This window comes from Girardinichthys multiradiatus, chromosome 11 (genome assembly GCF_021462225.1).
Source record: "Girardinichthys multiradiatus isolate DD_20200921_A chromosome 11, DD_fGirMul_XY1, whole genome shotgun sequence".
Lineage (NCBI taxonomy): Eukaryota > Metazoa > Chordata > Actinopteri > Cyprinodontiformes > Goodeidae > Girardinichthys > Girardinichthys multiradiatus.
The window spans coordinates 43,074,918-43,102,460 of record NC_061804.1 but is presented as its reverse complement, the minus strand read 5'-3'; the positions used below and the strand labels follow the sequence as shown (position 1 = coordinate 43,102,460).

Here is a 27,543-nt window from a genome sequence, read left to right as displayed (position 1 = left end):
TTGAGGACCATGTGCATCCAATGGTTCAAACATTGTATCCTGAAGGCGGTGCCATGTATCAGGATGACAATGCACCAATACACACAGCAAGACTGGTGAAAGATTGGTTTGATGAACATGAAAGTGAAGTTGAACATCTCCCATGGCCTGCACAGTCACCAGATCTAAATATTATTGAGCCACTTTGGTGTGTTTTGGAGGAGCGAGTCAGGAAACGTTTTCCTCCACCAGTATCACGTAGTGACCTGGCCACTATCCTGCAAGAAGAATGGCTTAAAATCCCTCTAACCACTGTGCAGAATTTGTATATGTCCTTCCCAAGACGAATTGACGCTGTATTGGCCGTAAAAGGAGGCCCTACATCATACTAATAACTTATAGTGGTCTAAAACCAGGTGTTTCAGTTTCATTGTCCAAGCCCTGTAATTGTGTGCTGGATGTGGCCTGCAGGCCTAGAGCTTGACATATTTGGCCTTCACCATACTAAGGGTAAACTACAATCACATGCTACACATAGTACTTCTTTGTGTCGTAGCGCTCAGACTGAAACTATAAATTTAACCTGTTCTAAAAATATTTTTGGGCAGGTTTGGCCATATTGTTTAACATCATACGTTCAGCAGCATGCACTTTTTAAACTATTTCTCCAAAGCTCAATATTTCCGAGGCAGATTATGATTGATAACTAAAAAAATCCAGTTAGTATATTTCAAATGTTTCTTCCTGCAAACCCCGAATGTTCACTGTTTATACTCAAGTGGTACAGAAAGTGGCTGCAGGATGTCTAAGAAAAAAGCTGAAATACTATGCTGATGCGGGCATTCTGTAATGTCAGAGCGGAAGACAGATTGGTAATGGCAGTAGGAGAATGACAGGCAACGTGACCCAGCCACAGAGCTGACCGTGAACACACTGTAGGTGTTGGCAAGAGAGGTTACAGGAGAGGTCATAATCAACATGAATGATGGTCAGCTCCAGATAGCTCTGTCAATCCAAGAACGCACAAAACAAAGACGAGGATGAACAGAATTTTAAGTGATAGACTACATCACAGGCACCAAGCTTATTCTGGTACTGGAGTTTAGTTAGGTTAGCATAGTGGGGTTTCATCAGGAAAAACCTTGATCATCATCTCCAGCTGCAGTCTGCTCTCTGACAGCCACAGCTGTAACATTGTGTCAGATTAATATTCTGTGACCTCATGATGGTACTCAAAAGAGCTACTGTAAATAGATGAATATTTGGTGCACTACAAAACAAGGGATAGCTGAGGCCAGTTGGAAGATTAAGCAAACATCTTCTATTAGCACCATAATTTCTCTCAGACAGAAGCAGACTCAGGAGGGTGCTTACAGGGAGCTATCATCTCATATGTGATACAGCAATTACTCATCAATTAGGCATGATCATTATCTTGAAGCCAGGTGAATTTTGTTGAATCCTGGCAGTGCATATCCACCACAAATTGGACGTCAGCTGGATGAGAAAGATGATTTCTTGAGAAGACTAGCTGAGGTGGTTCAAGGTGTCCCAGAAGAAGAGAAAACTTTGCTAGGAGCAGAACTCAATTGACATCTTGGTGAGGAAAATAAAGGTGACCAGGAGGTGCCAGGTAAGTGCTGTGTAAAAGAGAGAAACACAGAATGACAGATGGTAGTGAATTTTGCTAAAATGATTGAAATGTCTGTTATCAACATTAATCTTAAGAAGAAGGAGAAACATAGGGTCACATATAGGAGTGGAGGAAAGTCCACAGAGGTGCATCATATGCTTTACAGGCAATGCCTCCTGAAAGAGGTAAGGGATTATAAAGTAGTAGTATAAAGTTGGGAGTGACCTGGATGTCTGACCAGATCAGAGTAACAGCTAAGGTTGGGGGGCTTTGAAGATGAAGATAGTGTTGTGCCATCAGGGTGCTTAAATTATTTAATATTTAATTAAATAACCATTCAGTCTCACAAGTATTGTCCTGGGATTGCCAGCCCAAGATGGTGGTGGTATTAGGACAATGGATGAAAGAGTGACTCAAGCACTAGCATTATTGAACAGAAAACTCAGCACACATATGGAATACATTCACAAATTCTCCTTAAAATATAAGAATTTATTAATAAAAACAATTAAACTCCAAGTTAAATATATTTCAGTTTACAAAATTTTTACTAGGCTACAACAATTCAACTGAAACTACTAAGCAAGATGAAGGAATAAAGAAAACTAATTAACTATGTACAAATAAAGGAACATGGGAACCAATAGAATTGATGCAATGATATGACAGTTCAATGTGGAATTATGTTTAAGGTTTATCTTAAGGAACTTGGAAATGAGGTCAAATTAGTTTTACAGTTTAGGAACAATAATTGGTATGTCTTCAAACAACCAGTCACAATTCAAATCAGTAGAGTAGATAAAACATTATTTTGATAAAATTATATTTTAAAGAACAGTTTGCTGAATTATAGATCAACCTTTTCAGATCATTGATTCTTAACATTGTTTAATGTGCTGTCCTTATCTTAGTGAAATAATGTTTAAGAAAATATCTACTGGATCAGAAATCAATAATCTTTTGGACAATTGATCTTAACAATGAGTTGAATGTAAACATTTGACCTACCTAGCACTAGCAATAGCATTAGCCATTAGCTGTTTTAGTTGACAAAGGAAAGCGTATAGCTTGTTCACCACTTCTTTCAAGTCAAAGATGTACATTGAACTAGCATTATTATACATATTAATGTGCGTATGAGTGCTGGGGGTGCATTATGACCGATCTGTGTTTAAAACCACCCATTAAACTTTGACGTAACTTTAAAACACAACTTAGAACAAATAACTAGTGTCAAAGCTTAGATGCATTTAGAGGCTTTAGAACCACACACAAAGCAAAGCATCATGAATTGATGAATAGTTAGACTGAGTCATCCTAAACAATTTTTGTTTTTTGCCCAAACACCACTTTTTACATAAACTGCTCTGTAGAAGGAGGACGGGAGGTCCAATGAGTGACAGTGGTTTGGTCTAGCTATGTGGTGGGCCCTGGCGGCTGCTTAGTAGCCACTATGTGGGGTAGCGTATGCTGGATTCTGATGCCTTCTTCTCCAGGCCATGGGGAAAACAACTTCTCTTCTAAGCCTCTCTGACACAGGTTGCTTTTCTGCATAAGCTCAAAAAGAAAGGTTGAAGACAGATTGTCTTAATTACACCTTTTTGCATGAATGCTGGATTATTCTGACAGCAGATCATACTTATTTGTGGTTGTTCTCGATCAACGGATTCGCTAACATCAGATCACAGTCAACTCTGGATCCAAGTTTGAAGAATTAGTCCAGCTTGCCAGCAAGTCCGACATTTACATGCACTTCCTCCCCTGTCCGCCTCTCTGGGTGAGTTGCATGTGAAGAGAAAGAGGTACAGGTCCTTCTCAAAATATTAGCATATTGTGATAAAGTTCATTATTTTCCATAATGTCATGATGAAAATTTAACATTCATATATTTTAGATGCATTGCACACTAACTGAAATATTTCAGGTCTTTTATTGTCTTAATACGGATGATTTTGGCATACAGCTCATGAAAACCCAAAATTCCTATCTCACAAAATTAGCATATCATTAAAAGGGTCTCTAAACGAGCTATGAACCTAATCATCTGAATCAACGAGTTAACTCTAAACACCTGCAAAAGATTCCTGAGGCCTTTAAAACTCCCAGCCTGGTTCATCACTCAAAACCCCAATCATGGGTAAGACTGCTGACCTGACTGCTGTCCAGAAGGCCACTATTGACACCCTCAAGCAAGAGGGTAAGACACAGAAAGAAATTTCTGAACGAATAGGCTGTTCCCAGAGTGCTGTATCAAGGCACCTCAGTGGGAAGTCTGTGGGAAGGAAAAAGTGTGGCAGAAAACGCTGCACAACGAGAAGAGGTAACCGGACCCTGAGGAAGATTGTGGAGAAGGGCCGATTCCAGACCTTGGGGGACCTGCGGAAGCAGTGGACTGAGTCTGGAGTAGAAACATCCAGAGCCACCGTGCACAGGCGTGTGCAGGAAATGGGCTACAGGTGCCGCATTCCCCAGGTCAAGCCACTTTTGAACCAGAAACAGTGGCAGACGCGCCTGACCTGGGCTACAGAGAAGCAGCACTGGACTGTTGCTCAATGGTGCAAAGTACTTTTTTCGGATGAAAGCAAATTCTGCATGTCATTCGGAAATCAAGGTGCCAGAGTCTGGAGGAAGACTGGGGAGAAGGAAATGCCAAAATGCCAGAAGTCCAGTGTCAAGTACCCACAGTCAGTGATGGTCTGGGGTGCCATGTCAGCAGCTGGTGTTGGTCCACTGTGTTTTATCAAGGGCAGGGTCAATGCAGCTAGCTATCAGGAGATTTTGGAGCACTTCATGCTTCCATCTGCTGAAAAGCTTTATGGAGATGAAGATTTCATTTTTCAGCACGACCTGGCACCTGCTCACAGTGCCAAAACCACTGGTAAAGGGTTTACTGACCATGGTATCACTGTGCTCAATTGGCCTGCCAACTCTCCTGACCTGAACCCCATAGAGAATCTGTGGGATATTGTGAAGAGAACGTTGAGAGACTCAAGACCCAATACTCTGGATGAGCTAAGGCCGCTATCGAAGCATCCTGGGCCTCCATAAGACCTCAGCAGTGCCACAGGCTGATTGCCTCCATGCCACGCCACACTGAAGCAGTCATTTCTGCAAAAGGATTCCCGACCAAGTATTGAGTGCATAACTGTACATGATTATTTGAAGGTTGACGTTTTTTGTATTAAAACACTTTTCTTTTATTGGTCGGATGAAATATGCTAATTTTGTGAGATAGGAATTTTGGGTTTTCATGAGCTGTATGCCAAAATCATCCCTATTAAGACAATAAAAGACCTGAAATATTTCAGTTAGTGTGCAATGAATCTAAAATATATGAATGTTAAATTTTCATCATGACATTATGGAAAATAATGAACTTTATCACAATATGCTAATATTTTGAGAAGGACCTGTATAGTGAGGAAAGTTTTTTTGTCAGTGGCCTGGGCTGGACTAAGTGTGTGCTAAAAACTTTAAAGATACAGTTTCTTGCCAGCATCGTTGCTCACATTTCAGAGCCCATGTTTTAACTATGTTTTTATTTTCATGGCTGGGTGCACAACAATAGAGAAGCAGTGTTTAGATGGCTTGGACATGCTCTGAGAAGTAATAGTGGCTAGATTGGAAAGAGGGTTTTGGAAAAGGAGCTGCTAAACAGGAGGAAAAGAGGAAGACCCCAGATAATATTCAGGCATATAGCGAAGGAGGCCATAGGTCTGTGTAACAGTGAAAGATGCAAAGAATTGAGTGAGATGGGCCAGAAGAAGAAGAAATTGCTTTACACCAAAAATCAAAGGTAGTGTAACTATAAATAACATAAGATGTACATAATATTTAAGGCAATATACCAGCCCTGGAGTCCTGAATTCCTGTGCAGAGCAGCTCTGTGGGATTTCGCAGCACAACTTCAACCTTAGACTGGCCCAGAAGAAGGTTCCAGTGTTGTGGAGAACCTCCTGTCTTGTTTTGTTATAAAGAAAACTCAGTCCTAAATGACTACAGACCTGTTGCCCTGACATCCCACATCATGAAGGTCCTAAAGAGATACTCCTGTTGGCCCACCTGAGTAAGCAAACAATAAACTATCATGACCCCCTTCAGTTTGCTTATTGTTGTGGAGTTGGAGTTGAAGATGCCATCATACACCTCCTTCAACAAACCCACTGTCATTTAGACAAATCCAGCAGCACTGTGAGGATCATGTTATTTGATTTCTCCAGTGCATTCAACACAATCCAACCTGATTTACTTTGTCAGAAAATTCAGAAGACTCAGGTGGAGGCCTCAGCAATCTCTTGGATCAAAACCTACTTAAAAAACAGACCACAGTTTGTGAGACTGAAGGGCTGAATGTGTCTAACCCGGTAGTCAGCAGCACAGGATCACCACAAGGGAGTGTACTCTCACCATTCCTTTGTAGAGCAGACTGTACTTCTTGAGGAAGCTTAGGATCTTCTGTGTTTGCTTCAAGATGCTGCATATCTTCTATAGGTCTGTTGTGGAGAGTGTGATCTCTTCTGCCATCATCTGTTCGGGTAGTAGCATCAGAACCAGAGACTTAAAAAAGCTCAACAAGCTGATAAAGAAGGCTGGCTCTGTTCTGGGGACTCATTTGGAACCTTTGGAGATCATTGTGCAAAGATGGACTCTTCATAAAATGAAGAACATTATGGAGAACACTGAGCGTTCTCTTCATGGGACTGTCGTCCAACAATAGTGTCTTCAGTCAGAGGCTTCTTCAGATCTCCAGTAATACAGACCACTAGAGGAGATCCTTCCAAACCACAGACATCAGAATCTACAACGGGTCTTTGATGTTTAAAATGAGCTACAATAACATTTAATTTAAATTAAATTGTGCGCTGCATGGTGGTGCAGTGGTCAGCATTGTTGCCTTGCAGCAAGAAGGTCCTGCATTCAACTCCTGGTCAGGGGTCATCTGCTTGGAGTTGCATGTTCTCAGTGAGGTTAGCCAGAAGGAATCATGCTCACAAAATTAGTTTTTTATGCTAATCGCACCAAAAGCTGTTGTCCTTTGGTGTGTTTACATAACTTCCAGGAGAAGTTGAAGATAGCCAGCCATCAAGGCTGTCCAGGGGAGCCAGATTGAGAAAAACAATAATTATTTGGGTTAGGCTGACTCTTAATTTTCTGTCAGCCTTTATAGTCTCGCTGGTGCTTCTCAATGGCGAATCCAAACAGCCAAATTCCAGGTCCTTTCCGCCAGATCCGAGCAAACAACTTTCTCCAAGATTTATTCCATTTCACCCCTGAGTCAAGGAACCACAACCTGCCTGCGATCCTGTGTAAGGATCACATCCAGTCTACGATTGAGCTCACGTAACGTCTCAGTCTGAGTGTTGATCGCTCTGCAGATCCCAGGCAGCCTTACAATGGCCAGAACAGCTGCCGATGAAAAAGTCCCGTCTGGACAAGAGGGTTCCCCTTCACCCTGTCTTCAGGTCGAGAAAATTTGATCAATTGCATTGAAAGACCAGCTGACCAAATCCATAACTCAGAATTTTGGAAGATGTGCAAAAAGAGGCTCCAAAAAGAAAGACAAGACACAGAGCTGAAGCAGGGCAGATATGGGAGGGTGCGGGAGACAGAGAAAAGCGTCCTCCTCCAATGAGAGCAGAAAGAAAAAGTAAAAAGAAAGAAAGATTGGCTTGGCGTGTGGACAGTGTGACCACTCCTTAAAGTTTTCTGATGACCAAGCCACACAGACATGCAAAGGCCACACATTCTGGATAAAACACCTCTGCTGCAACCAGGCTACACCACAAAAGACACAGGGCCTGGATGTCACCACAGTACCATCACAGACTTTATGTGCAAAACAGTCCGTGAACTTACACTCTCCATCACATGTAATGGGAAAGTGGGTGGGTTGTTGATGGACGCAGATGACCTCTCCAAGACCATCCACATTCTAGATAATTATTTAACCACATAATGACAGAAATGTCATTTTTGATACTTTTATTTTTCATATTTAACAGTGTTGGTGCTTTCCTTTAAAAAGCTACTCCATGAAACCCTGTTCTTGTCTTTGTCTGATCCTCTGGTGAAAAATCTAACTGCTACAGTTGGCAAGTGCCAGTTTTGTTCAAAATCCCAAAATGATTGCACAAACTGTAAAGGAATCAGAGATTTTATGGAGTGGAAAATCCTTTTTTAATTAGTTACAAGAAATAAAATGTACAGAAATTTTTTTTCTTTGTTTTGTTTAACTTTAATGAGTCTTTTATAGTCATACAGCTAAAATTAAACATAAAAGTGGGGTAAAATTACTTTAGGTTGTTACTTCAGTGCGTATGTTTTTTCGTGAAATTCTCAGTTTAATTTGTACATCAAATTCAATGAAAACTACAATGTCAAAATTCCAAAACTTCAATTGTCAGTATATCATTTATTTCTTACATAATTTAACAATATCAATATGTAAATACTTTGTGAAAGCATATTAAACTGCGTAGAAGTATTAAATCCAATGTGAAGCTATAAATGCATTCCAGCTCTGACCTATCTTAAAAGACTACAGTCAGACAACATCCTAAAATATGAAAAATGTTCTAACCAAACCAGGAGATTAAATTGAACCTCTATTTTTGATATCCTATTCTGAGCATGCACTGGGTGGCAGACCACAGTGGAGAGTAATCACTCAGTCTAGAAAGCCAATGATATAAAAACAGTCAATAATGTAATACCCAGCAGTAACAGATATTACATTAATTCACTTAGACCATTTTAGATGTAATAAAGTCAATAACACAAATAAAATAAATACGATATAATACAATAAGTAAGCCAATTTTGTCAATCATAATAAATTATGTTATTTACATTTAAAACCGTTTGAAAATGTAATAACGTTCTATGATATTGTAATAATACATAAATAGCACTGCATTTGTAGGAAAATAAATATAGTTTGGAGTTTTTGTGCACTCTGATAATCGAAAATAGACAATGGATGGCATTCTCTGTCAAGAAGGTCCTGGCTTTTAGAGTGGGACCTAAATGCAGGCAGGCATCCTGGAGCAGAAAGGTGAATAGAAAAAAAAATCTATAAATAAAAGGCAAAAACTTACAGGCAGGTATAAGGTGAGCAAAACATGGAGCAAAGGCAAAAACAGGAGCTGATGTGACATGAAACGAGCAGTCATGGAGAGGCTTGGCGAACAGTTGTGTACAGGCTTGGCATGACTAACAGTAAAACCCAGTGAGGAACAAACCGAACTGAAGAGTATATATAGTGCCACACACAGGTGAGACAGTACGGCTGATTAGCATGGTGTAGGTGGACTGAATAAAACTGATTATAATATGGCAGGGAGGAGTAACTGAAACATGAATGAGCTGATCTCACAGATGTAACAGAACATAAACTTAAATGCACCATGAACAAAATACAAGAAAAAGTAAGAAAGTTAATCTGCCTGGAAAACATAAACAATTGTGATCAGAGAAAAAACCCAAAACAAAACTCAAACTTCTTCAACTCCTGACATATTCACCAAGTTCATTCATTCAAGGATACTCTGCGGCACTCTCATCTTAAATATTGCTGTAAGAGCCAATTTGAAATTGTTGTACTAAATCTTTATTTAGTATGAATATATTCCATATATTCCTAACAGAGCACTTCGTTCAAAGACTGCAGGTCTTTTTTTGGGTGGTTCCTAGAGTCTGTAGTTATTGACTCTCCACTGTAAAACCACTGTTACTGGTGGTTCCTACAGTCTGTAGAAGTAGATCAGGAGGCAGATCCTTTTGTTATCAGGCTCCTCTCCTGTGGAACCAGCTCCAGGTTTTGGTCTGTGAGGCAGACACCCTGTCTACTTTTAAGTCTAGGCTTAAAACTTTCCTTTTTGATAAAGCTTATAGTTAGAGTGGCTTAGGTTATCCTGAGGTATCTCTGTAGTTATGCTGCTATAGGCTTAGGCTAATGGAGGACATAATGACCACTTTCACTCTCTCTGCTACATTCTCATACTGCTCTCCTGTTTTGCGTTATTTGTTGTTATTTTAGTTTTTAAATCTAGGTTCTCTTTTACTTTTTCTAGAAGCTACGTCTGACCTGGCTCTGTATTTAGCTTTGGCACCTTACTGGAGGGGAACATCGGCCAAGCAGCTGCTGCTAACAACTTAATGCTCACCTTCTACAGATGATACAGTTGGCCCTGTCTTTCAGTGTTTAACCCTGTCTCACCTAGACATAGGTACTGGCTGAGCTTTGTTGGACCATGTTTTGCTGAATATTGAACCATTTGCACGTTGCTGGACGCCACTATGCCTTTCCAACGTCATCGGCCATTTTGTACCACAGGATAGTCTGTTCCTACAAATCCCAGCGGCCACCACAGCTGATAGGACGGGGACGTTGCAGCTCTGAGATCCACAGTCAACTATATAACAGAGGATGAGATGGCCCACTATTGCTTTTCACGCTGGAAACCGGACCAGCAACTGAAGCGTATTCCTCTGGAGAGGAAGTCCCACATGGTTTTTATTCATTCTCCTTGGTTGGCCAACGAGAACACTAAGCGAATTAAGCTTACAGGAATAAGAAGGCTTGTAAGTTTTCAACTTTACCAATCGAATACCTGGGTTTAGCACGTAACCAAAAAGGAGACGCAATTTTTCCTCCTTGTTTTTGTACCAGTCGACTAGTGACGGTCCGTCACCATTTTTCTACCTTTCTGCCACGGAGGCCACCAAGGAAGAAAACGGACTGCTTTGCTGAGTATCCCTGGACGCGTGGGACTCTTCACCCCCCCCCCCCCCCCCCCCTCCGCTCTCTCCCTCTGCTCAGAGGAGAAAATGACAAGTAAAATCCACCTTTTATTTTTATTTCTTTATTAGGAATAGCTTGGGCAGGGTAGAGGAGGTTTTAGTGCGATGTATAATCGCCACTTATAGTCTAATGTGTTTTGAATTGTATGTGCATGCAACATCTTATTGAAACTTTGATGTGCTGTGGACATCTGAAAGCCGCTGTGATTTTCAAGCTGTGTGTGTTTCGCTGCGTTGTTGTAACACCTGAGAGCAAGCTCAGGGCACATTTTAAAGTTGGACTGTTATAACCTCATGGTCAAATTCTATCGTTTCCTTTGTTTCCAACTTCATGTTTTACTGGTTTGCCGTCAAAAAAGTTTATGATCCTTTGTGTGCGCTGAGTTTACAACTTTGCTTGGGGGTTTTATGACCGCCCGTGTCCCGCTGAGCTACATTTTCTGGCGGGCCGCTTCCTAAAACTCCGCTCCGCGTCACATTATCATTTGTTTGCCATAACTGCTGGTTTGATTCCATACACACCCACTGCTGTTTTGTTGTATTTGTTTAGTTAAATATTTTACACCTTTTTGTGTAGAACTTTGCATGTTTGATTAGGTGAAGATTATTGAATCGGAGAGCGGATTGTTGATTTAATAAATGTTCACGTAGATAAAGAGAAGTCGTTTGTGTTTATTTTGTGCAAGAGTGATTTGTCAGTGAAAATAAGGTCAAAGTTCCCCACGTTTCAGCAGAAACGGTTGATTAAACAGTGACATCTCTGGTAATAGTTATCAATTATTACTGAGTATTTAACAGTTGTAATTATCAAGGGCTTTAGGCTAAAATTACAACACCAGAGGATATATCTGGCTTTGATTCATAAATAAGAATTTTTGGTTAAGAAATGTATTTTGTCAAATTATGATTTTCAATTATAATTGATAATTGATAAATATTAATTAATCAATAATCATAATCCCAACAGCTTTTACTGTGATTAACTGTATGTGCTCTCTTTGTCAGGCCACAGGTTGGTTGTGTTATGTGAGTGTTGTGTCTTCACTTCTCCACCAGGGTGTGACAGGCAGGTGCAGCTGCACAGCTGCACAGCTATTTCCCATCAGGAGCCATTTTTCGACAGACAGGAAAGAAGGGCAGAGAGAGAGGGGGAGACATTCAGCAAAGGTCGTAAGGTCCTGGACTTGAACCCAGGATGGCCGCATTGAGGACTATAGCCTCTATATATGGTTGAACGCTTAACCCCTCCAACACCAGTGCTGCACCCAAACTTTTAACCAATTTAAATAATAAACTGAATCCGACTGCACTGTTTAATAGTTAAGATTAACTGGAATGCATGTACCTGACTTGAAATCTGTATGATTCAATTGAATTGACTTTGTAAGTGCCTTGAGACGAAATGTGTTGTGTGGCGATAAATAAAACTGAATTGAATTAAATTGAATAGTATATTGCTCAGTTGTTTAGATATGTTAATTCATAATTTCATGTACGAATGAGTATTGTTTAATTAATTATTTTGAAATTCATTGGGAAGAATTCAGGAAAGGAACACCGGTTATCTGACTTACATGTGTACTTACACCGTTACTTTTTTAAATAAATGTTATGCTATCGAATTTAAACTTTATTACATTATTAAAAAGTTATTATGCAATCGGTTTTGTTACTTCTAAAGTTGTGAAACGTATTCCATTATTGACTCTCATTGCATTACTGGTAGATACAAAGCTTTTCAACAAGAAGAATTGAACAGAACCAGGATAAGTACAATCAACATAAGTAGATGGTTAAAGGTTTCAATTGTCCTCTCCTGTCTCTGTCTCACACAGGCTGTAGAACTAGCATGAATTTAGCCACTTGGGCCCATCTTTGCTAACCATGTGAGAACATTACCATCATGTTTGCAAACAGGGAGACATGAAAAGGGAGGTTTTGGATGACTTTAGACCTCATTAAAGTGTGAACATTGTGCCTGCCATTTTGAGCAGTGCAGAGTGAAGACGGAGGGAACTGATAAAGTGAAGATTGCCCATAACTTCTCAGTTCCAAAATGCATTGCTCCATCCAAAGCAAGCCCAGCATCCTCACATATTTTGACTGTATGAATCTGGCTATGGCACAAAGCCTTTAACAAACCCTGGCCACGGAGACAGGACCTGCTGTCCCTGTCTCATTTAAAACAGGGTGACATTCTCCTCAGCTTTGATTACAGGAATTATAAATATCATCAATGAGCTCAGTTGTGAAGCTGCTCTAAATTAATACATTGTTGCTATCCAAACAATGACAGCAGTCTAATTTAGGCATGATTCAATGATGCCCTCAAGTGGCCTGAGCTCAGCAGTGGCATCAGATACAAGCACAGCAGAGAGGAAAGATGTATGTGATTTATTTTGTGTTAAGCTTTGAATCAAGACTGTCCTCAAGTCATAGTAAATGGCTATGAATATTTATTATCATAAGCTGCCTGCCTGTATCTTGCTGTGCCAGATGAAGGGTGGAGAACAGCACGTGGCATGCACTCCTTTTAATAGGAAGTAAAATCAGCAGATAGCCATGCTGTGGTAAAGTTTAACTATTGTTGAAGCCAAGAGACTATTTAGAAGCAAACAAATGCCTCTACTCTACACTGTCTAGCTATAGGTATGCATATTCAACTGATTGTTCACACAAATGGCAAATGACTCATGACTCATGATAGCAACTCAATGCATTCAGGTCTCTAGATGTGGTGAAGACAATTTGCTGACTTTAGGTCCTTTAATACCAAATGAACATTAGTTAAATAGAACTGCACGGTGGTGCAGTTGGTAGCACTGTTGCCTTGCAGCAAGAAGGTCCTGGGTTCAATTCCCAACCTGGGGTCCTTCTGCATGGAGTTTGCATGTTCTCCCTGTGCATGTGTGGGTTCTAACTGGGTACTCCAGCTTCCTCCCACAGTCCAAAGACATGCCTGTTAGGTTAATTGGTCACTCTAAATTGACCTTAGGTGTATGAATGAGTGTGTGCTTGGTTGTTTGTGTGTTGCCCTGCGATGGACTGGCGACCTGTCCAGGGTGTACCCTGCCTCTTGCCCATAGACTGCTGGAGATAGGCACCAGCTCCCCCGTGAACCACTATGGAATAAGCGGTAGAAAATGACTGACTGACATTAGTTAAATGCCACAGCCTACCACTGTATTGTTGCCAGCCATGGTTATTCTTTTATTACCACAGTGAGGGTAATGCATTATAATGTACCTTTAAAAAGCTCAAATCATCTCAAACCGATTTCTTCAACCTGACAATGGGGTTAGTTTACACCAATGGCCTCAGCAACCCAAAATAACACCTTTGGGATATGATTGAATAGGAAATTGTCATCATGGATTAGCAACTGTGTATGGAGGGAGCAGAGTCTCAAAGGAATATTCCTGACACCTTGTTAAGCGATGCCCCATAGAATTAAAGCAGTTCTGAAGTTAAATCTGGATCCAATCCGGTACAAGCAAGGTGGCCTGTGACTTTAACTAACTCCACAGTATGTAACTTCTTGCTGGGGGATACAAACGAAACCTAACACAAAAATGTAGCAGTCTAGTGAAATTCTAAACCACATCTACAAATTCACTTCCTGGTTGTTACAGGTCTCAGTTCTACAGTGTCCCAGATGACAAGGTGCCCTGTTTAATCATCAGGTAGCACGGCTGCTTTTGAGTCTGTGGTATAAAGTAACTGCCTTCTTTACAAAGTAGATTATTCAGTCTCTCTGTACGAAAGTATTTTTCACTTAATGCATAATTAAATTATTTATTTTATTAGATGCAGCTGAAAGGACTGTTCCCTGTGTTCTATCAGAAATAGTTTTCAATTTCTGTGAGACACTGGCAAAGCTAGATGCTGAACGTCGTTTAGCTTAATTGGAGCTTGACTGCATTTACATGGTTTTCTCAATGACCACTGTAAGTGTTTGGGACAAAAAATACACACCCTGACAGCACTTATCAGCCTGTGCAAAATGTTTTCATCTTACACACAATGAATAAAAGGTTGGAGCAGGTGAAACAGGGACTGAATCACTGAACTACCAAATAGAAGTGTCAGGGTCTATGTCTGAGTGTGTGTGTGTGTGTGTGTGTGTACTGTGTACTGTGTACTTGTAATCATTGTCTCGGTGTTTCTCAGTTTGTGCTGGAGGTTCTCAGGTGCTCTGGGTGACAGGTGCGACCTATCTGCTGATTGCATGGAGGAGTACTTAAGTGGGAGGCTGCCAGCACTTCGATGCTAGAGTGTTTGCCTTAGTGGTAACACGCTCAGCCTCTACTGATTTTTGCTTCGTTTTTGTGCTCCTAGTAACTTTGTATTTGCTCCCTCGCAGGTTTCTAACCTAAGGCTTTGTTTGTCATCTTATACACTTCCATCATTCAATCTGTCCTGTCTTTGTCCATCTCAGTGTGGTTTGGCTCATCCACAAAACAGGACAGGTCCGGACTGCAACGAATAATCAGGACTGCAGAGAGAATAATCAGAGCTGACCTTCCCTCCATCCAGGACTTATACAGGTCTAGGTCAGGAAAAGAGCTGCTAAAATCTCTCCAGACCCCACACACCCTGCACATAAACTGTTCAGAGCTTTACCTTCAGGTGGCGCTACAGAGCACTGTTCACTAAAACCAGCCGCCACAGAGACAGTTTCTTCCACCAGGCTGTTTCTCTGTTGAACATTCAATAGAGTACAAAACAACAGCATACAGATGTTGCAAATGCATATTTTTATTATATATGTGTATATTGTACATTGTAAATTTGTATATTCTGTAATGCAAAAACAAAACCAAAGAGCAAAGTGTACCGGAGTCAAATTCCTTGTTTGTATGTTTGTATGTACAAACTTGGCAATAAAGCTGATTCTGATTCTGACTGTTTACCTTGCTAAGGCTCAGCTACGCTCCAGAAGTTTCTGGGGAATTAAGATTATCATCTACTGGAAATTGGATCTATGTTTTTGTGGACTTCGTTCCCAACCACTTGTACCTTTCGGACACGAACCAGGCTGGGGGCTTCCCGTTTCCTCCTACTTCAGGACCAAGGCATAAGCGTACCCTGTTCCACCCTCCAACACAAGTACCTGCAATTGAACTATCTCTGGTTCTCACCCAGTCCTCTCAGACAGCACCAGAGAGAAAAGCTGAGCAACTTCTACCTCGCAAGCCAAGACCCTGAATCCCTCTACCCCTGGTGGTTCAAGCAGCAACAATTTTAGTAAGCCATTTATCAGATCTCTTTAGTCATTTTCTACTTTATCCTTTGTTCACCAGTCATTTCTCCTCTCTTCCTGTACAGTTGGTGTTTCCCGTGCTCATTCCTGATTACTGTGCTGACAATAAAAACACCTTACATTTTGTTCCTACTTCTGGACGTTTTTCTGTATGTGGGTCAAAGCTGTCTCGAAAATAATGACAATTACATTTTAATGCAGCCTCTGGACATAAAACACCTTTAAAAACCGTCTATTTGAAATTATGTTTTGTGAAAACGTTATCTGTCTGTACCTTATATATGGTGGCAGTCATTTTACAAATATAAACCTAAAGAATTGAGACAGTAAAAGTGAGTGATCAGGACAGCGAAGATGACTTGCCTATTCTGGGTAGATAAGAGGATATCTGTGTGAGGCAGAATATACACAGGAAATTGGTAGATTAGAGAAAAACAACAAAACAGAGCATAGAGAGAAATGGGTGCTGCTTGTGTGTGGAATCTTAAGAGAGAACACCATCAATCTGGTCGTGCAGATGTGATAACTGTATTTCATTGCCATCATATCTTCACTGAGGTTGTTGCCAGGAGTGGAACTTGACAATGACACAACTCCATGATCTATTCAGCAGGGATGTTGGGATGCTTCACTGTCAGTCTGCGTTACAGGGAGAGTCAACTCATAAATTCTGCTGGTTTAATTAACTTTTATGGAATGAGCCAAAACATTTAAAAGTTTTTATCAACCTCTGGAATGTTGTAAAAGGCACATTACTCACATCTAGTCGGATATTTCATTAGAAACAAAAGGCTGTCCTGCAGGCACTCCTGTTGGATATCGGTTGCTGTCAAATGAGAGACTGCAGCTTTCTGAACATCATTGGTAAGTGAGGTAAACAGGACGCATTTTTACTGCATATCAATCTTCTCTAGTATTTAAGAGCATACATGGCATTGATTTGAATGAATTATCAGAGTTGAATATGTGGTTTTAGAAAAGCTTATTGTTAAACTTGAATCAGATCGAGCACAAAAAAATCCTGATAGGGATATTCTTTAATATTGTCATATTATCAAAGACCATAGTATCAGAAGGAAGTGAGACAGGAGGATTTTCTACAATTTCTTCATATAATGTCTTTCTTGCTTTTGCTTGTTACGCATTGTCCAACCCCATGTCCTTTGTTGTTCGTTTCAGTTTAGGTTTTGGAGATATTTAGTTTTAGATTACACAGTTAAATTGTTAGATATTGGGTAGTTTATTTCATATAGGTTTAGGTAGATTATAAAGATTGTGTTAAAATACACTGCTTAGCAACACTAATCTGTCATTACAAAATGACAAAATCACCCAATTTCTTTGTTTATGTTTAATACAAGAACTGATAGTAATGACTTTATTTTATGTGAAGCAGTGAAAAGAAAATCATGGAAAGACAGTAAAAGCAAGCTATCATACAAAAGCAAAGGCATAATGCTATTAACAAGTGTTACTTATTAAAATGTTACAGTGAATGTCAGACGACTACTGAAAAATTTATAAAATCATAAGGCAAAATCATATAGCAGTTGCAGTTTAGCTGCTTTTTGTCTCTTGACATAAAATAAATACTGGCCTGCACTTCTTCACAAATGTTTTTTATCCTTACATTTGATTTTTGGTAACACAATAACCTGAAACACTTTTTTCATAAACTTTCCGTTGGCACTTTTCTTCTTAAAATAATATGTAGACCTATGCTGAAAGGCAGAAAAATGGTCTGTGGCAGCTACACATGCCCAGAGGCTAAAACCTGACAAATCCATATCCATTGACATTTCCAGTCAGAACAATTTGGCCTGTAATTCTAAAAGAGGCTTTTTTTTCTACAGACTGCTGAGCCCTAACTGGTGTCCAACCCCCTCTTCTCCCAAACCTCTGAAATCCCCCACTCCCCATTGCTATCACATTGATTCAGTCCATTGAAGGCTTAGTAATGACTAAATGGTGCAGTCTCCTTCAACTCATGGTACCCCTGGTGGTTTGGCTCTGTGAAGAAACAGAGAGGTCAGTTAGGGCAAAGAAGTACTACAAATCCATCTCCTCTGCATTTGCCAGAAATTTGAAAGACTCTTAGAAATAATACGCCATTGAGCTCCACACAATAAACCATAAATTTTGAATGTATCGCCTAGTTTGAACTATTTCTCAAACTGCTTTCACCTAAATTTAATTTCCTTATACGTCAATATGAAAAGCAGCATGTAAGCAGCAGTACTAGCCTGGAGATTACTTAATGATCCTCTGTACATCCCAGATGATGAAGATGAAAATAGCCACTAAAAGAATGCGTTTGAGTGTATAAATAAGTGTTGTGGTACCCAGACTCATATTTTCTTCCATTAGAGGCTTCTTCTCACTGCAGTTCACCACTCGTCCCTGGGCTGCTCCCAGAATAGTCATGATGTCCACCAAGTTGACCTTCCCTTCCTCCTTGGCCTCTTCTACTTCTTCTGCGAGCCCCATTGCAGCCTCTTCACGTTCCTCTATTTCTTCTTGGGTCAGCATTGCATTCAAGCCCTGCACAGCAGTAGTGTTGCCCACTTGCGGTGGTGCAAGAGAGCACAAAGCTCTTACCTGTCCATAGGACTTCAGGTGAGCTACATTAGCACGCAAAAATAGCAGGAGAACATTGAGGTCATTCAGTGGGCAGCCTAGTCTTCTGCGGTTAATGAGATCCAATGCTGGGAGGACCTCATACACAGAGATGAAGCTAGTGTCCCAAACAAAGAGTCGAATAATGCTAAAAAGGACGATAGGTCCCAACAGAATGTAGATTGCGCCATTGACCACACTTATCACCTGAAAAACCAGCTGCCCAATCATCTTGCACTGAACAAGTTCTGGAATCCAGTTCTGATCCCGCAGCATGCCTGTACGGACAAAGCAGCTAAACTCGTCCTGCAGTAAGGCCGAAAGATGGAAGTAGGCAAGATAGAGGCAGGCAGAGGTCATAAAGGTGAGGAGGAGGAAGCCTCGCAAAAACAGCATGCTGACGAGGAAGTAAGAATTTTGTTTGCACTGCATGTATCTCTCCAGAAGGGGGTACTCAAAGTATCTCTTCCGCTTGGCCCTGGAAACAGACAAGAAGAAGAAAGGACATTGGTCTTCACACAGCAACACATGTTCTCAGCTGAGCAGCCTCAAACACAATCACAGTCCTGAAGAGGCTGCTCGCCACATCTCCAAGAATGGCATTACTGGGGTTGAGATGAGTCAGAAGATCTTATCTACATTATGCATTTTCCTGATTAAATGTCCTTATTTCACCCAGAGATTCCAGTTGATAGAAAGATAAATGACATCTACAACGACTGCAGTATTTTCCATTGGGTCGGTATGTTTTTCTACCACTCCAATAAAAAAACCTCTCTAAAATTATAATGATTGATTGAATGAATACTCATGACGTTGAGTTACTCACTACAAGCGTGACTACAGAGCTATATAATTTGACTGGCCAATATAAAATAACAAATGTTTGTTCCATGAGCAGAGCCATAAAAGTCCTACCTTTGAAGCTCAGCCTGAAATGTGAGCGGGTTTTTAGTATTCTGCCGCATATCCAAAATGCTTTGGGCCAGTCGGACTGATCGGTTGTACGACTTGTCAAGTTCATCAATTATGAACAGCAAGTCTGAGGCCAGTGTAGGTGTGACAAGCTGGCGCCAGATGAGAGCTGGCAGGTACATCAGGATGGCCATGGCCAAAAGAGAGTAAGGAAACATCTGAAACAGTAAGAGAAAAATGACAGAAATGGGACAAAGAAGAAGATAAAGAGGCAGGAACAATTTTAAACAAACTAGAACTTGAATTTTTTTTTTTGCAAATGCGCTCCTCATTAAAAATGCATGTTAACATTTTCAGCTAAAGTTTTGCAAGTTACAAAAACGGAAAAGGTTTCAGCATATGTCTGTATGCAGTCTTATCAGTCAAGCTAAGTGGGTGAAACAAGTCAAGGAAGACCAATAAAAAACTTTACACTCACCTTGTGCACCCAGAGTGAGCGCTCCTCAAAGTTCCCGTCACCATCGAACTCATGATGCATGAGAGAGTCCCAGCAGTATGTATCTACATAGATGGCCTGCTTGGCTGTGAAATTGCTGGGAGTGAAGCAGCTGATTTGAGGCCCTGCAAAATAAACAAATCAGAGCTGTAATTTAAGCTCCAGATGTGAGAAATAGCTGTACACCTTTTATTTGGTCATGTTATATCAGGGTGCCCGTAAGCAGACTCCCTGCACTTGAAATCTCACATAAAAACAGACAGAAAACAGCACTGGAGGTTCATTACCAAATACATATATCTGAGCTTGTGTTTGCCCTTTCCCTTCCAGTGATGCAGATTCTAAATGGCAACCTGACATTTAAAAACCATGGATGACCCTTTTCTAAGTTTGTTTCTTCTGCAGCCTTATTTTTAGTTCACCTTGATATTACCACATGTGGTCCAAGAAGAATCCATTTTAGGCCAATCTGTCATTTACCACGGGTGCTCCACCCTTTAACAATAGGTTGAGATTGGGCACACCCTTGGTGTTTCCCACCAGTTTCAGAGAGATGGGAGTGAGACCTTTATCCGCCTTGCCTTCAGCTGCACAGCTCTAAGTCAAACCATACAGCTACTAATTTACTGTAAGGGTGTGATTCCTGCTACAAGCCAACCTTAATATAGCTCACAGTTACATGCTTCAATTATGTTATTAGTATGTATGTGTGTGTTCTTAAACAGTCACATTCTAAAACTAAAGTTTACATTATTTATAGGAACATCTGTAATATAATTATAGTAGCCGCAGTTATGATAATATAAAAATGTTTTAAACATGAAACAAGCATTATATTTATATAAGAACATTTAAATCTGAAAAGACTCACAAAGAAAGGGATGGCAATTAGAAAAGTTTTAATGATGTGAAATTTTATGGTTATTTCTTTGGTGCTCGGACCTGGGAGGAAGACATGAATGCTGAGAATGAGATGAGCTAAGATGATCATTTGTAAGGCTTAGATTTAGAGATGTCTTCCCCCTGATCCGACACTGGTGGTGGATTGGCGGCCAGGGAGCGGGGAAGCCAGGAGTAGATGTGAAGGAAGATGGTGGAGGTGGGGTGGAGGAGGAATGAGCTCAACTGACAAGCGAGGATGAACACAGCTGAAGGTCCTTTAAAAGCAAGGCGTCTGAAGGTGATTGGATGGAGAATCAGACGGACAGGATGCTGATTGGAAGGCCGGGAGACGTGCAGAAGAGTCATTGGAAGCTGGAGACGGTGAAGGTGAATCTTTCATTCTGAATTTTCGTCTAAACTCCATTTTTCACATACGTGAAATAGACAACAAGCACAAACTTTTTCTGAAACTTTTAAAGAAGGCTATCGCTTGTAAATTTCATGCACAAATGTTTGGAAATTGTTGTGACAGAGGAAAAAAAACTCTTTTGGGGTGGTGCGTGACAAAATGGTGTAGTGAGCAACCCATATACGAAAGCTTTGAGTCCTCAAAGGAGCTGTCTGGGGTTATATTTCAAACCTTAGTACCTTTGCTGTATGTCATCCCTTAAGACAGGGTTTCTCATCCATGTTCCTCAGGGCCCATTATCCTCCATGTTTTAGGTGTTTCTCTTCTGTCACATACCTAACTTAAATGAATAGGGTACTAACAACCTTCTGAAAAATTTGGTAGCATGGTGAGGAGAAAATGCATACTTTTGAATCAGTTGTACTGTAACAGAAACACATCCATGAGTCCTAAGGGCCAGGGTTCAGAAACAATGCCGTTAGGCATGGAATCAGCAGACTGAAGAATGGTGAACCTATCTAGCTGTTTGCAGGGTTTTACCCAGGAGTCTGTATGTGTGGGCAGAGGCGCCACCAGGGATTGTGGGCCCCATGAAAATGAATCTCACTGGGACTATCCATAGCCGATCGCTAGGCTGGCAGAAATGTTGATACCGTTTTACATAAAACTGTGCATTTTAATGATATTTTTGGTTATCATTCTGGACCTGGCTTTGTATTGCAGATGACATATAAAAATTATATAGTATTTCCTATATTGTAATACCATTAGTAATAGCATCATATTCATTATTTCAAGTGCCCTCATCATTTTGTTTAACTTGATGGTGTTTTTGATGATTCTACCAAAAATAACAAAGGGAAATTTGATTTTACTACTAATACTCCACTACTCACTTTCTCCCTCTCGTAGCCACACATGCAGGTCTAATTTATCTCCATAACTGTAGACTCACAGGTGATTGCATTTGATTTGTGGTGTAAAACACATACATGAGGCTATCTGGCTGTTATTATTTCATCTTCTGATTTGCTTGGGGTCTTTTCACAATCTCGTTGGCTGTTGGAGGGTTGGAGGAGCGGTGGCGGGCCTTCTGGTCGGGATCTGGGCTGGGGTTGGGATTCAGGTCTTGGGGGTGTTTAGGCTCTCTCTGGATCGCTTGAATTTCCTTGGATCTCGGTCCCTGGCTTCAGTGCCCTGTCCGTTAGTCGGTGGAGGGGCTGACTGACCGGCCTGCTTGGTGAGAAACGTGCAGGAGTGTGGGCGGCCGGCATGCTGGGGCACCTCCGGGGTGTGTGTGTGGGGTTGGCGGGGTGCCTGTTCGTGCCTCCAATGCTTCCTTCTGTGGCTCTGGTCCTGGCCGGGCGCCGGTTGACGTCTGGGTGGGTGGGGAGGTGGAGCATGTCTTGTGCCTGCACTGGGGCGGCTGGTGGGTCGTGCTTGGCCTGGAGCAGTTGGCCTGCCTGCCTGGCCCAATTACCCGGCTAGTGCATGTTTCCCTCTCATGAACTGACGGGCTGGGGCTCCTGTCGCTGGCCGCATGGTGAGGCTGTCGTGTCTGGGGAGGCATCATGGCAGCAAGCTAGAGGGTGGCGTGGTGGAGCTGCAGCGTGTGGGATGGGGGGGTTGTGTCCTCTTCTTGGATGTGGAGTCACCTGCATTTGGATCAGCTGAACGACGATGGTAGAGCTTAGATGGATAATGTTTCTCCCTGGGCTATTGTTGCAGTGCGGTGATGTGGTGTGTTTGTGTGGTTGCAGGGGGCGTAGTGGGGTGCGCCGGCCCCAGGTGTGAGCCGCTGGCCGGGGACCTCTTGCCAGGTGAGTTTGTCCCATCTTGGTATGGAATTGGGGGGTTCAATGTGGGTGTGGTGCTTGGAGGTGTCTGCCCTGTTGCGCCTGTGGGCGGGGGCTGAGGTAGCGTTGTGCGGGGCCCTTGACTTGCCGTCGCAGCGCACTGTGTGGTGGGGTGGAGGATGCGTCGGGGGTGCCTGGAGCAGGGCTGTGTGTGGAGCTTGCACTATGTGGGTGTGGCTTTGTCGGCTTTTCTGGGATGGAGCTCATCTGCGGGGGTGTGCCCTTGTGCGGTGGGGAGGGGCTATATGGTGTTTGGGTTCGAGGGCATGTGTACAATATCTGTGTCCTGTTAGGGGTGGCCCTGTTGTGAAATTTATGTTGGGGTTCATTGGGGGTGGGGGGCTCATGGGGTTAGGATTGGAATTCATTGGGGGGTTGGGACTGTTTCATCCTGTGGCGGCTCTGGTTGATGGGCTAGTTTGGACCATGTAGACCCCTCTTTTGTGCATGGCCCCCTCTCCGGATGAGGATGGGGGTCATTGGGGCCTGGGGTCGGAGCCATGGGTCGGGGTCCGGGCTGGAGTCACTCAGGATCAGGCACCAGCCCAGGCTAGACCAGCCCAGGTTCAGGTGCTGGGGCGGTCTGCCTGTCTCCACCCTCGCTGGAGTGAGTGTACGACGTCCATTGTCATTTGTCTTTACGTTGGGTGCATGGGTGTGAGTGTTTTTATGTGTACGCATGAGGGTGGGAATGTGTGATTGTGACTGTGTGTGCCTGTTTTTTTGTGTCAGGTTGGGTCTTTGACTGCTCCCTCTCCTGGATCAGTTTAGGCCCCTCTTCAAATGTGGGGCCTATTTCCTTCCCGCCACACTACCCGCCGAAGGTTGGTGTCTCTGCCCGCTCGGTGTCCGGGGCTGGGTGCTTTGGTGTGTGCTGGCTCACTCCCGGTGGCTGGTTGCCGGGACCTGGACCCATGGGCTCTGTTGGGCCTCTGCTTGGGGAGTGATATGTCCCGGGGTCTCGGGTCTCTGGGTCCATGGCTGGATCTGTTCGGGCGTAGATGGCTGCCGGCGGGGCCTGTGGGCTTGTCGCTGCAGCTCCCTGGGGCTTCTGCAATGTAGCTGCTGGGTGGCTCCCCTGGGACTCTCCCCTGCTCTTCTCTGGGGGGGTTGCGTTAGTCCCGGTGATGGTTCTCCTGGGGTTCCTGTGCTCTGGGGGGCCTTTGGATGTCTATGGCTCGGATCTCCTCCGCATCTGTCCCAGGTCCAGGGGGGCAGGTGTGTGGCTCCTCACACTCTCTATTGCATATTTTTATGGTGAAAACTTGTATACACACTCACACTCAGACCCACAGGCGTTTAGATTCAGGTGTTAACAGATAAGCTGTTCTATAAACCGTTCTATTTTGAGCTGCATTTACCACTAAGTATCTTTTAAGGTTCTGATTTTCCCCTTCGATATAGAGCTGCAATGGTTTGGTGACCTGTCTTGGGTGTACCCCGCCTCTTGCCCGTAGACTGCTGGAAATAGGCACCAGCTTCCCCGTAACCCACTATGGAATAAGCGGTATAGAAGATGAATTAATGAATACATTTTGCATTCATAAGTACTGTGCACTTTTTGATAAAAAAGCTGTTAATAGTTCATATGAATGTTTCTGCAGGTGTAGAAGCAAGCAGGGTGTTATCTTGTATTCTCGTCATCCTTCTTTCTCTCCTCCATGCTTTTCTCCTTCTCTCCACTTTTTCTTTTTGCCCCACCTCTCTCTTTCTTGCTTGTTATTTTTTCCTTTTCATTTCTGTCTCTGTGTCTATAACAATTGAAATTATCCCAAAGCAGTTTCTAATAAAGTTTATTTTATAAAAATCAAGGAGAGCTTTAAAGCATTAGCCATAATGCTCCACTTGTGAAAGTAAATCTGTTGGGCTTCTTCTTCAGAATTGTTGTCTGAGTGCTACTCTGCCGGACAGGACACCGTTAAAAAAAACATAAAATAAGAAATGTTCTCTGTTCCTACTGCAAAGCAGGGGGATGAGGGTCCAAAACTACTGACCAAACATCCTATTTCAGTGATACCTGGTGGTTTTTAAACCATTAAAATCATTCTGAAATAAATAGACTATAGGCTTTTTTTTTATTTCAGAACGATGTTTTATTTATTTTTGTTTTTTCTCCATCCTGATCGATTAATTCAACACACAGCTGCTCACCTCCTGCCTCATATGGTACTGTGGCTAGTGCGTGGTGGAGCTGACAAAGGGCTGTTGCTGCTGTTGCTCTTGACGTGTCTGTTCGTAACATGCACCTTTTTTTTTTGCAGAGCAGCTTGCTGAACGTTGCCTGCATTGATTTATTAACTAAAACAACAGTGAAACGTTTAAATCCAAAGTTTTCTTCAGAAATGTGAGCTAATATGGGGAGAAAAGTTAGCTTGTAAATTACAGACAAAGTTAGGTACAGACAACAGATTAATGTTCCAGAACTTTCTATTACATGAACCACTAACAGACCCATTTTGCCCGTAAAAGAATTGGGTGATATACTGTCTACCCTATGCATCTTTCTCTTGTCTGAGCTTTTTCTCTTTTCTTTTTTTGGCTTCCTGCCTCTTGCCGTCTCCACCTCCACTTGCTGTAAGTGAAACGTTGTCTGCAGCTTTCTGATGGAGGTGGTGTATGGAACCATTTTACGTAAATAGAGAGGAGGGTGCAGTGGGCACTGAGAAATGTTTCCAAACCAAATAAACTTAGTGTTACCAATACATAAATATAAAATATATGTGTGATTGTAAGTTTATTACTGAGTGTCATATTATTTTGTCAGTATTATAATTGTATTAGGGGCCTCTTTGGGCCCCTGTCAATCATATATCGTATCATATGTGTGTATATATAATATAATATTTTTCTCTCTCTCTCTGTCTCGTGGGGCTCCTGTTAGTCAGGGGCCCCACAGGTCTGTGGGATCTGACCCTATTCTGGTACAACCTTGTCTTCATAAGTCATTATTCTTTGTGAAAGCTATTCAAAAAACAAATCAAGTAAAAGATTTGTTGTCAGAGTAACTGATATAAAAGTAAAGCAAAACAAAAATATCATAGACATTTAAATGTATGCTGTGTTATTGATTTTCACTACCTCCCCTTTCTTTCAGCTACTCTAACTGTAAACACTTCAAATTTACAATTGCTATGACATTATTTTTTTTAAGGTTTTTGAGTTCTTTAAAGACGGCTAAAGTTGATTTGGTCATGGTCCATAGTGGAGTAGCTTCTAGATTCAGTGCCTGAGTCCCAGTTCAAGGCAGATGATGTACAATTATTGGTGGATTACATTTGTGACAGCAACAAAAGATTAAAGATTTTAATATATAGTTATAGAAATAAAGACATAAAACAGCTTTTAGAATTTACTAAAGTCTAAAACTGAAAGAAATACTGAACAATTGTTTAGTGATAAAGTCTGGAGATTACTTGGCCTAAATGCAAAAGAGAAATTACAATTAGATTATCACTTGTCTACCAACTGCCAGCTGGCTAGTTTATCACTTCTGTTTCTCAGGTGCAAACTGGAGGAAAAACGAATGAATGTATGCCCTCCTTCTGTCGCACAGCCCTCAGAACAGCTTGGTTTAAATATATCTCATATATATCCATGTCTTCTACAGTGACATCCATCAGCTGAACTCTCTGAACATGTGGATTATAGAGTCATAAGAGGAGACATCAGTCATTGGCTCAAATGTCAACCTAACAATCAAGCAGTTACAAACGTCAAGAGAATGCTGAGCAGGTTCTTGCACCAGTCTATAGCTTGCAGTCCCATGTATGACTTTGTATAGCAGACATCCTTTGTCTGCAAAAATGGTTCTTTGCACTTGTAATACATACATGAGCATCTGTTTTCACATGCTTGGCTTTTAGCACTAATTAAATGCCATAATGCTGCCACATGGAAATAAGTGTGCCTTATTTCGCAATTCCTCAATTATTCATGTGCCAAACTCTTAAAAAAACAAAAGGCAGTATTTAATGTTACTAACTCTTTGCAACAAAGTTTTAAAATGTTAAGGAAATAAACCAACAACAAGTAGCAAAAACATATTGTGTATACTTTCACTGTCTTCAGGGGAATCCGTTTTATTGTTTGCTTGTAATTGCATGTGCAGACACATGAGTTGCCAGATCGGTCTTATTGAAAAAACATACAGCACATGCCTTTTAGTGAAAATCTTCAGTCTCCCCCTTCTGTGAGCTATATGGCAATGGAGCAGAGGTTTGTGCCATTGCTCCGGTCTCCAACTTCCAGCCCTCAATTAACGTTGGCAGATCCACGCCACATTTGTGTCTCGTACAAGATTTTTTGGCTGAGAGTGCAGGTGCAAGTAAACCAGAGTTCTTGGCGGCAGAGCAATCAAGCACTGTTGTGAAACTGACAGTCTAGCAAAATAGGCAGCTAGAATCCATGAGATGAGCCACACACTCCACCACCGTTTCATGGCCTTCCCCCCACCTACCCACTGCTGGTTGATCAACATTTCCCCTCATTTGACTCAAATAGAGAGAAGCTGCCACACAAGAACTTTGCCTTGTAATTACAGTTTGCCTGTCTCAGTAAACACGCCTCTCAATCATCCCCTGTGGTAATTAGCATCAGGAGTATCAGGCTGATTGCAGGCCAGCTCTGAAGGGAAGAGATTCTGTTCAAAGTCAAGGGAGTCAGTCTCCTCTCGCTCACCTCCTTTTAGAATCA

General features: G+C 41.8%; 1 protein-coding gene across 1 annotated transcript in view; it reads right to left on the bottom strand.

Moving 5' to 3' along the window:
- Window positions 1-17,013: 17,013 nt before the first annotated feature.
- The window catches only part of pknox2 (pbx/knotted 1 homeobox 2), a 196,963-nt gene continuing 186,433 nt past the window's right edge, over window positions 17,014-27,543 (bottom strand). The window contains exons 15-17 of the mRNA XM_047378753.1: window positions 19,687-19,829; window positions 19,212-19,426; window positions 17,014-18,771 (exon numbers count right to left, since the gene is read on the bottom strand). Of these exons, the coding sequence (XP_047234709.1) occupies window positions 17,928-18,771; window positions 19,212-19,426; window positions 19,687-19,829 (1,202 nt within the window). The 3' untranslated portion in view covers window positions 17,014-17,927. The remainder of the gene's footprint in view (window positions 18,772-19,211; window positions 19,427-19,686; window positions 19,830-27,543) is intronic.